Genomic DNA, 11,639 nt, shown 5'->3' on the forward strand with positions numbered 1-11,639 from the left:
AATCGCACCGCCCGCCGCGCCCACGGCTCGCCCAGCCGAGCGAAGGAGCCTATGGGGGAGCGCCGTGCCGCAGCGGCCCGCCCCCGCTTACCGCCGCCGGCCTATCGAGGAGCGCTGAGAGCGCGGAGCGCACCTCCCGGCGTTTGGCGGCCAATCGGCCCGCGCCGCTGCCGCACCTCCCCTCTCGCCCCGCCCCGCGCGGAAGCACCGCCCCGCCCGTGCGGAGCGGCCCGCCTGGCGCTGCGGCCTGCCCTCGCCGCCGCTGGGGGTGGCCGGGCGCGCTGCCCCAGGCACCGGCAGGCGGCGCTGCGGCGGCCCGGCCGTTAACGGCCCGGGCGGGGCGCGGGCCGCGTCCCCACACGGGTGGCCACGGGGCGCCGCGCAGGCTTGTGACAGCGGGCGATCCCTGCGCGCGTGTGGCGGCCGAGCCGGGGCTCCGCGCCTGAAACACGGGCCGGGACCAGCGGCCGCGTCCCGGGCGATTGCCGGCCGGCCGGGTGAGCGCGCCCTGTGGGGACTGCCTGCCCGCCCGGCCGGGCACTCGGCCCTTCTCTGCGGCCGCAGGCAGCCGGCGGGACGCCGCTGCGGGCCGGGCCCCCGGGGAGCGCCGGGCTTGCCCTGCGCAGCCTCCCGGGGAGCCTGGAGGGGCTGTCGGTGGGGCCGGCTCGTTCGGACGTTGCGGTGGCACTGCTGTTGGTGCTTCGGAGCCGTTCCCTCCGCTCCTTTGTTTTTTCTTCTTCTGCGAGGGGATGTCACCAGTGCGCGTCGCACGGCGCGGCCCCGCGGGCTGCTGGCGCTGGGGTCCGCCGGGGCTCTGCCCGCCGCCGACAGCGGGAGCGCGGCCGCCGTACAGCCGGCAGCGGGGGCAGCGGCCGAGTGCACCAGCTCCGTTACCCAGGAGCAGCGCTTAAAATAAGTGATACGTTGCAGTTCAATCACGGCACAACATTCCGGTACGTGAAGTGATCCCCTCTTTGAAATACAGTTACCAAGTGCAGTTACTGGCCTTAATCATTAACACGGCTCTCCATCCCTGAACTCCTTTGCTCACCAAAGCCGCTCAACAGCAACAATCAGGAGATTTGCAAATACTCCGCTTCCTTCCCTTTCTGCCAACGGCCACCGGGCACCCCTTCCTCATCCCCCGCCGCCAGGGACCCCCCTGCAGGGGGTGTTGGGGAAAGCCTCCCGTCGGTAATTCGCGCTCATTTGGTTATTACCTTTGCAAGGGGTCAGGCCTGTCTGCACAGGACTCGGGGACAGGATTTGCAAAGAAGCAGCTACCTGTCTTGAGATGAACAAGCAGGTGCAGAAGTGTTTGCAAGGAGGGGGTACAGAGCCGTGGGCACGGTCTTCAAAGGTCTCATTGTAAAAGTTCTCAAAAGGTAGCAAAGAAGAGTCCTTCAAAAAGACTGCGTGTGATCTTCATTTGAAGATTAATGTAGTAATTAGTCGTACTGGTAGCTCTGCAAGAACTTAAATCTGAAAAAAAGTGCTTGATTTGTATGAAATAAATTAAACACTACTGAACATGAGGATTTTAAAACAAGTTAAAGCCTCCTAGGCCTTCTGTACTCATGACAAGATAGTCTGCAGTTCCTCATTCCTTCTTTCTCTGCTAACACCACCTTTCCTTCCCCTTATATGTTAAGCTACTATTAACTACAAGTACAGATCTGCCTCTTAAGTATTTCCAAGGCTGTTGCAAGTATACATTCCACTTTTATCTTCACTTCCCACTGCACCACCGTTTGCTCACTCATATCCCAAATTGCCATGGTATAAAACCAGATAAAAGATTCCAGCTAAGAAATACTTTCTTCTTCTACCTCAGCATGAAGTGTTTTTTTCAAAGTTAGTCTAGTCCAAGTCTCAAGACAGCAACACTGAGCTTTGGGCTAATGGTGAGATTAGGAAATACTTTCCTATTAAGTATTAGAAATAGCAACAAATTTACTTAACTTGTGGAGATCTGGGAATTCCTTCTCTCCAATCATACTCAGAACTCCCCTTTTAACAAACGAGAAGATGTAGTTTATCATTGCAAAATTCTCATAAGCTGCAAGGCTATTTTTAGATCCTGTAGAGAAATTTCCAGACCGTTACATATAAATTCTGCCCCTCCGTTTATAATTGGAAGGGCAAAGGTAACACTGTGGGAAAAATAGTGCCTGTAACTTTTAAAAATAAGAATATTTCAAAATTAGGATGAAGTCTTCCTTATCCCCCAGTAGAAGTTAAATGTAATAAAGAACTGGTCAGTCACTATGGAGTTCATTCCCTTTGTTGGTTTTTTTGGGTTTTTTTTTTTTAGGAAAAATGCAAAGCTCACTTATGTTTTTTAGTCTAAGCTTGCATAGACAAAATATGTCACCTACATGTTAGACATGCAATCAGTGCTGCTCTTGAACTCCTTCCAGAGCTGACTTTGACTTCAGAGCAAGTGGAACAGGGCCCTGAACTCATTATTTTAGATCAAGTCTTCTGTGGTGTTAGTGTAAATTAACTTTGTCAAATATAGGAACAAAGTCACAAGTCTCTTGTTTACCAATATAAATTTTTTGGTCCAGGTCAATGGTAATAGTTTAACAATTTTGTACAATCCCATTTCATTTTTTTGTTTTTACTGTGAACAAGTACATAATTTTGGACAGAAAAGGCACTTTTAATTTTTTAAGCATCAGAACCCCCTTATTTTGAATATTGCACGTTTTCTACTTTTTCCCACAATTTGACTTAAAGCCAATGTTGTAATGTTTGCTGCAACGTCCATATTTCATTATTTTTCAGTGACAAATGTTACATGAAACAAATATTCTTCATCAGCTGTGTGTTGCATCCATTACACAGTTCTTTTCATCCTGAACGAGATGATTTGCGTAACTAGCATATGATTATTTTTCATTAACTGCAAGGATTAGACACATAATTTTTCCATCTGATTGACAAGAAAAATATAGCAATAAGCAAAAATACAGATCTGAAAGCTGCCCAGTGAAAAAGTGTTTAAAAGAAAACTTTGTCCTCCATCCAAATAACAGCAGAAGTTACTCTCTTGATAATCTGTTATCTTCTTGCCTCATTTTTCTCCCCATCCTCAGAACTCCAGCTTGTTTCTTAGCCACATTTAAAAAATGAGGGGAAAAAAACCTAATTTAAAAAATTTGAAACCTTCCATTGGAAATAAAAGTTATTTTTAAGTGTCCATAAGAAATAAGTTTTGAAGAATATATATATTCTTTACAAGATCTACAAGCTCTAGGTGCCTCAGATTTTTTAATTTTTCTTTTTTTTTTTTCTGGTTCCTTCTGTAAAATCTGCTGTAGTAAATTGTACGGTTGTTTCCTGGAGAAGTCAGAAAGCCATGGGTTACTGAGAGCTGACCTCTTTTGCTACAGAGCCTCATAAAAAAACCAGTGCCATCCGCATATACCTGAGCTACCAGTAATGTGCGTCAGAAAGAGAGGAAAGAAAGGCAGAAGGAAAAGAAAGGAAAAGAAAGAAAAGGGAAGAAATTACGAGAAAGAAAAAGGAAAGGGAGGGAGGGAGGGAAAAGAGAAGACGACAAGACAAGATGCATGCTCTGTAAGACATTTCTTACTCCTGTGAACCTCCTTCAGCTTGTAGTTTTTGCATAAACTTGGCATCGAGTGTTGCAGAAGATGTGTGCTGGGCTCTTGTTTTAGGGTGAGGAGTTAGATCAGCACAAGTGTTCTGAAGACAGGTTACTGCCCCCATTTAGTATGCATAGAGACTTACATGGATAATTTGAAAAATCATGTTTTGTTTCAATTTATCCCAAAGGGTACTAAGTAAGCTTGGGCTTTACACAAGAGTAATTACAGGAGAGCTGAGGTTGCAAGAGATTGTCTAGTCCAAACCCCTGCTCAAAAAGGGGCCAAATAGAGCAGGTTGCTCATGGCCATGTTCGGTCAGGCTTTGAATATCTCCAAGGACAACAACTTCACAGCCTCTCTGGGCAACCTGCTGCCATGTTCGGCCACCCTCAGAGTAATAAAGTTCTTTTCTTACATTTAAGTAAAATTTTCTGTATTGCATTTTGTACCTGTTCCCTCATGTCCTTTTGCTGGGCACCACTAAAACAGTATGGCTCCATCTCCTTTTGTTTTTATTTGTAACTTTATTTTGCAATTCCTGAGCATCAGGGATGCTCAGTGCACTGATTAGACTTAAAGCATTTGCCAGACTACCTGGAGTGAAGTCAGCAGTGCTGCTCATAGTACAAGAAGATATGGGATGCTTGAGGCATTACAGCACCCTGGTTTGGGAGAACCCTTACGTCCATCTCTCAGATATGCTCAATATAATAACATCAGTAGATGACGGTCAGCTCTCAACACCATTAGCTACTCAATCAATAGTATGCTTTATCCTCTCATGTGTTTTTTGTTTTCCTAAGGGTAGTTTGCAGCTTCCAGAAACTGTCATTGTCATTGCTATACTAATCCAACTTTGTGTATAATACCCAGTTGCATGGTATTTATATCAAGAGCTGTTTCTCGTTTCACACTACAGAACTAATTGTTCTGGCCCTTATCTCAGCTGCATCAAGTCAAAATTAGGTAACTCTTCTTTTAAACAAGAATTACTTGGTAAATACAAAAGTATGTTATATTTTAAGAAAAGGAAGGTCACATGAAATAAGTTAGTCTTTCACAAAGTAAAAAAGAACAAAAAGATCAATGCTTGTTTTCTAAATCTTGGGTTTTTTTCTTTTAGTCCTATTCCTGCCCCCTTTATCCTACATTAAAGTGAGAAAGAGGAAGAAATATGAAGTGTGAAACTTCTGAAATAAACAAGCTTTTCACAGCCATCATCTGCAGCCTTCTCTTTTGCCTCTAGCGGGGTCAACACACCTTTTTCCGGATTTGTTTCACCAGCTTTCAGATTATCTGGTTTAGAGACTTCTGATATCCTATTCTTTTCTTCTCATTCTCACACAAGCTATTTCTCATGTTTGAGAAGAAACATTAGCCCTCCTCCCATTGTAAATTAACACCAATCACCAAAGTGATAATATTTGCATATGTAGTTAAAGATGTGGCATGAATAGCTTTTAAGATACCTTTGCTCTTGAATAAAGACCAGATAAAGAGACACTTACAGGAGAAAATCAGTAGTTTGTAATACAGGGTTCTCTTGTTAACGCCTGTTAAAGACTTATCTAAGACTAATGAGTAAGTTCTGCCAATTCAAGGTATCAGGTTTTCCTCATTATCTTCATCTAGAATGGCTTATTAATCAATTAAAACAGAGAAGGTCATGAAGAAAAAAAAACCTCAGGAAGAAATCTAAACTAGGATTTACAATGCCATTAAAGTGATTCACTAAGAAAAATGTTAATTAGCTGTGCCATCCTATCCCAGAGCCCTTGCCCTGGCTCTTGGCAGCTCTGCAGTAAATATGGTTTTAACTTTACCTTTATGGTCCTTCATAATTTAATCTCATCTCCAGCTGATCTAATATAGCTATGGCCATGGCTGACCTTTATGGCCCACTAGCTTCTGCTACAAACGTTGTCCTCTCTCCTCAGATTGCTAATTAAACGTGAGGGAAATCCCTGATCCCAATTTGTGTATGGACTCCTACAAAACACGTTTAAAGGTTCCTAATGAGCATACGGTTCTGCTTGCTGACCACAGCTAGGAAGAAGTAATGAACTCTGTGTGTATCTCTTTTCTGTTTCTTTTTCTGGCACTTTTCAAAATTACTGTTTTCTTTGCTGCACCACATCCTACTTTATATTCCCCTCTTAAAAACAAACCAAGCAGCTAACAAAGCTACACCAATTAATCAGCTGTGATTTATAGCGCTCTCCTCCATTTGTCATCTGTTTGTGTCTTTGAGACTGAGCAGTGAGGAAGGATTTTGTCTCATCTGTTGTCTTGCAGAGGGAGGCAGGGTTTGCAGTGCTGCCAAACTAATTTCTAAGTCGTAGTCGCTGATTATCCCAGTCTCATTGAACAGCTTTTGTTGTAAGGACAAAATCATATATTTTGGTTTTCTTACTGTATGAAAGGATACATGAATCAGTGAGCCTAATCCTAGCTCCAGAAAGGTTTAACCCTTTAATTATGGGTGGGAAATACAAATAATTATCATTGAGAGGTAAAGCTGATGATCAAAAATGGAGGTTTTCTTCTCCATTCCTGATGTCATGGCTGAGGCTATGAAACTCCTCTTCCAAAAATCCCCAGCCTTTACAAAGCAGTCATATTAAACTTACCGACACAGAATGTCTGTGGACATCTGAATAGGCCCTATTTTGCAAATTCTAGACAACACAAGAAGCAGAAATTTCTGGGGAATAATGTAAGTTGGTTGAGGCAGCGTGACATGTTTTCACACCTGCCAGCACAGGCGATGTATGTGAATGCCTGTCCCAACTGCTTATCCTGCACCCTGTGTCCAGGAAGCAAATGTGCTGCTCCCATTCCTGCCTGTTGCCTTACAGCCAGCAGGACTCCTTAGCCCCCTCCTGCAGATGCATGGGCTTGGGTTACAGACGCCAAACCAGACGCTAGAAAGTGCCGAGTTCTCAGCTTCTGTTGAAGTCACCAGGTACTGATAGATCGCACTAGCACTAAGGTAGAAGCACCCCTAGAGTAAATATTACATTTAAAAAGAAAAATAATCTCAGATTGAGATGAATAAAGCTAAATAATTATTAATAAATAAGATGTATAAATTGTTACAGCCTCATTAAAGCCCAGGGGCAGCTTTTTTTTTTTAAAAAAAAACCCCTAACTTAACTAGGTTTCTACAAGGCACTAGATATGGTGACTCGATTTTCTCTGACTGTTTGCTAGAAGGTGAGTATAAAAACTCATACTCCTCAGGCATAAGCAAAGCTGATCAATACTTTTTCTAGTGTGCTTATATTAGAAGGATTAGTAACTCAAATCCATTGGAGGAAAGATTGTAATTTCACTTTGTGGTTTTATAGTCAAATCCTACTCCATTTTGGAGGGATTGTGTGTGTTGCTGCAATATAAATACTGACTAAAATTATTTCTCCAAAGCAAAAACAGAGACTGTATGGTATAATCTTTGGAATTTAGCCGTTTATTGTCAAAGTTGTTCTCCAGCTGTTCCCTGCAGTGGGAATTCTTCCTATACATATATCCACCCATACATACACATACACACAGCTAGCCTTTTTCAAGTGGCTTGTTTTTTTCCTCTACTCAAAGCTCAGTCTCTGACTTCAAGGGGCTGAATGAAGTACCCCTCTTCACCCCGCATCACTCCTGTTGTCGAAAGTGAGCCCAGCAGCACTGAAATGAGTCAGGTTTTAAGTGTATCAGGTTGAAACCCAAGTATTGGGGATTATATTTGGGAGAGCAGATCCGCTAGGGTTATCTGTGGTCTAGAAAGCACTGCCATACGAGTGATGTACAGGGGTGTAGGGCTTTAGAGAAGAGGTGCATCAATGCTTAGAGGAGGATGAGAGAAATCCCAGTTTAGCCTGAATGCCCTTCTTCACAGAACCCACATTCTCTCATAATCCTGATACTCTTTGCCAGAAGGGAACACCTCAGCTTCCCGCATTTGGATAAACAAGTACAAGTGTTGCTATTTTTTGCATGTAGCATTTTTGCTGTGGATGGAAAGCCTAGTTAATACGCTCCATTCAGGTATTTGTGCTAGGGTGCTAGTACAACTGTTCCTGAAATGCCAAGATTGCAGGGGGTTAGCATAAGCTATTCGTGGGACTTACGGTACGTAACAGCAAATATGCCTCATGATAGAAAGAAATTGCAAGTCCTCTGAACAGTATGAAACACTCTGTGGAGTAAATTACTTCCCAGAAAGACTGTGATTCTTTGAAAAAAGCTAAGAAGCAGAGGAGTGAAAATGTAACACTAGAAAAAAAAATATGTGGAAGGGGAAATTGTTTTCATTTGAATTCTGCAGAAGTAGCCTTTTACAATACCTTCTGTACTTGACCATAGTGGTGTCATACAGCAGGCCTGCATTCGTTAAGCTTCTAGCTAACGAGCAGATCAAAACACTTTATAATTCCTTAAGCACACATTTCTAAAGGAGGCGAGCACATGTGCGTGCTCCCGACCCACGCCCAGCACCTCGCCAGGTCAGCCCCCCCCTCAGGCGTGGTCCTTGTTGATTTCCATCACGTCCGTGCAGGGCCATTGGACGTGCTGGCACGGATGAAACCGCGCAGCTGTGTGAGGAAGGGAGTGCGGGCGGAGGGAGCGCGGAGTCACCCGCGGGGGCGCGGAGCCCGCGGCAAGGGCAGGCCCGCGGGGCGCTCCCTCCCGCCGCCCCGGCCGCCGCCCGGTCTTACCCCGGGACCCGCGGCAGCACCGGCGGAGGGCTGCGGCGCCCCCGGTAAGCGTGGAGGAGCCGCCCGGGCGAGCCGCGGGGAGGCGGAGAGCGGTGCGGCTGCGGTGGCGGCGCGCCGCCGGCAGGGGGCGGCCTGCGCTGCGGGAGCGGGGCGCGCCGGCGGCTGAGCTGAGCTGCCCGCTCCGCGCCCCGCAGAAGGCGGGCGCCGCCGGGGGGCCAGGGGTCGGCTGCTGGGGCTCCTGCCGCCGAGCCGCCTGCCCCGCCTCCGCACGAGCGAGGGGCCGTGGGTACCCAGAGCCGGTGCGGTGCGCCCGGCCCCGGGAGCGCTGGCTCGCCCTGTTGTGAGCTACACCGCGCTCCGCAGCCCCCGGCAGGGCTGGCTGGGGGAGGCCGGGACGGGTGCGCCCCTCCGCACAGGGCTGGGATACCGGGAAAGGGACGGGTGCGCCCCTCCGCACAGGGCTGGGATACCGGGAAAGCTGCCATCAAGTGAGGAGTGACGATAAACTTGGCTAAGAAGCGATCTGATCTCGTAGGGAGCTCTTCATTTCTTTGAACTTCACGTTTCATTTTGGGAGCTCCCAGGCAGGGGCACTGCGAACCACCCCACATCCAGCAGGATTCGCTGAATGCCGGGCAAACGCAGCCTTCGCGGTAGGTGATGTGACAGCACCACGTTGTAACCCAGGGCTGGGTTACACATAATATGGCCAAAAGTATCTAACGACTTACCACTAGCAAAAGGAAAATGCCTTTCTCCCCCGGGATGCTGTCACACCAGCTCCTCGGCACCTTTGCTTGGTCAATTCAACTCACAGCTCTGGCTCAGAGGTTACCTACTGGAAGGAGAAAGCCAGGATGAGCCAGGGAAGAGTCGGCAAAGGTAAGAGGGGAAGACAGAAAGTAGGGATTATTGGCAATTTGTTTCCCCTGAGCTAACTCTGGTGGGTATATGTGTTGATGACATGGCTCGTCTACAAATTATGCTGCCTAGGAAGATTTGGCTTTGTTCAATAAAGTACCTCATATTGTAAACCTTGTCACTACTTACATCAAGTCAGAGTATGACACCCAACTCAAAATGTCTGCAAAACCTGTTCTAAACAAGCAAATACACAGCTATGTTTTTTTCAGGTAGTCAGAATAACTGTGAAGGAAGGTCCAAAAATTTACACGGGCAAAGAAGAAATCAGGTAAATACAAGTCTGTCATGGGACACGGAGCTCTTTGGTCAAAGGAGAAAACACCTTATTTGGTGATAAAATTACCAAAAAACTTTATTTTACTTCCAGAACATTGACTTCAACAAAGATTAGTCTCTGCAAAACAGAAGAAGAGGAGTTAAGGCCTGCACACCAGGGCAGAATTAAGATACCTCAAATACCAAGCCTGCTCTTCAGGCTGGCAATAGCCATTGGGAAATGTGCACAGGTGTTCCTGCTGCATTCACTGCATCACTTGTTCTTCTAATAAGTGGAAGGAGGAAGCAGCTGGGTTGCATAGCAGAAATACGTTCATGCTGGGAAGCCAACTGGTGGAAAGGCACCTTTGGGTGGGGAAGTGTGAGTTTACCTGGCCTTGAGGAAGAGAGGACCAGTATGTCTTGTTTCAGAGCTGCATATTGAAGGTCATGTCCTCAGTGGAGCAAAGGATTTTTTTTTTTTTTTTTTTTTTTTATCCTGGAAATTGCCAGCTGGGATGATGGGGGTGAGTGTGATGTGTACTTAAGACTATGTAAATGAGATATTTGGTGGTAACCTGCATAGAGCCAGCAACTGTGCTCCTCCTGTTGAGTGTGTTAAGAATTTCTCTCAGCTAGGCTCTCTGTAGTTAGAAATCCTGAACAAAAGAAGCCTACAGCTGGGAAAACCTGACCATATGAAGCATGTTTGAATTGCCATAAAGTGTAGTGAGTCTGTGAATCTGTAGAGTTTGCAGTCATTATAGTATTCATTAAAAGGGCTGTTATTGCTGGATGACATTAAAATCCCCGTCTCTTCCTTTGTGAATGAAAGCCAGTTTGCACTTTACCAGGGTGGTATAAAACTAAGGACGCCAAATGGTCAGAACTTCTGCCGATTCTAGAAGATGGTCTAAAGCTGGCGTTTCTTGTTTGTCTGGCACCCACAATTACTCTTTAAATTAGTATAATTTGTTTGGAGTATTATAGAAATATAAAGCGTGAAATTCTATCCTTAAAAAGAGATGCCAGTTCACTGGAGACAGAAAAGCTTTCTGTTCTTCTCATGTGGTCACGTTGAACCTATGGTAATAAGCCACATGAAGACAATGCCGGTGCCTGCAAAGGAGATACTTAACTCTCCATGTGTAACTTACTACATGCAATGGCATTAGCCTATTGGATTAACCATTGGGGATGAAGTCATATTTGTTTTCTTTACAACTATATGGACTGCCCCACTAATTTGCTTTTTTAGTCACCTTGAGCACTCCTGAGCAGGAAGTGACAGAAGGGTGTCATCACCTTCATGTTGTCTTTGGCTTCTCCACCGATACTGTCAACAAGGCAAAACATTTGAGCCACTTAAAGGTTTAGGCTGAGATACTGATGCATCTGCTCTCTGAACAATTCATTCCTTATGGAAACACGTAATAACCTTAACTTGGTTTAACAGTCCATTAACTAGGTCGGGCCCTGCAACTTTACGGGAGAACCAACCTTGTGCTGGAGCAAGGAGGAAGAAACCATTGTACTTAGAGAAGAGAGCTGACCCATAAGAGCAAAGTGGGTAAACTCCTGCTCCTGCTTGGGGTAAAGCTGCTTACCTTTACACCATACTCCTTCCACTCAGCCTGCTTTGGACCTTTAAGCATTTAAGGGTTCACATTTACACCACTTCAGGGGAAAAAAAAAATATCAAAAAAGCCTCCTAAAACTTTCTAGCAGTCAAGCGGAAGGGTTTGGGGGTTGCTTGGTTGGTGGTTTTTAACCCATAGCATTTCATGAAACTGTGCTACCAAGAAATCTTAAATAGTTAAAGTAAGAGGTGATAGTATTGCCAGTGTTTGCAGGTAAAAATCAGAAATTATGGCTGAAAAATATTTACATTTCACATTTGCAAGGCTGCTTTTTTACCTCTTTTAACATCCAATTGTGATCGGTGTTTTTAAGGGTGAGGGAGTATGGAGGGAGCTAGAGAGATTCATATTGAAACAGAATGAAACAAAATTGTCTTCCAAAAGTGAAGCTGATCCAAATGGGATGGTGGTGGTGGAAGGAGTAATAGTAGGGATAGTGAACACTGAAGACTGACAGTGGGTCAGGCATGGGCTTATGAAAGGGCATAATG

General features: G+C 45.6%; 1 protein-coding gene across 1 annotated transcript; it reads right to left on the reverse strand.

Annotated features, from left to right (window-relative positions):
* Positions 1-49: 49 nt before the first annotated feature.
* Positions 50-8,898, reverse strand: LOC119150870 (translation initiation factor IF-2-like). The gene is made up of 3 exons (XM_037393949.1): positions 8,330-8,898; positions 6,474-6,604; positions 50-906 (listed from the first exon to the last, which is right to left on the reverse strand). The coding sequence occupies exons 1-3, from the start codon at positions 8,896-8,898 to the stop codon at positions 50-52; spliced, it is 1,557 nt and encodes a 518-aa protein (XP_037249846.1).
* Between the last annotated feature and the right edge of the window lie 2,741 nt (positions 8,899-11,639).

This window comes from Falco rusticolus, chromosome 7 (genome assembly GCF_015220075.1).
Source record: "Falco rusticolus isolate bFalRus1 chromosome 7, bFalRus1.pri, whole genome shotgun sequence".
Classification (NCBI taxonomy): domain Eukaryota; kingdom Metazoa; phylum Chordata; class Aves; order Falconiformes; family Falconidae; genus Falco; species Falco rusticolus.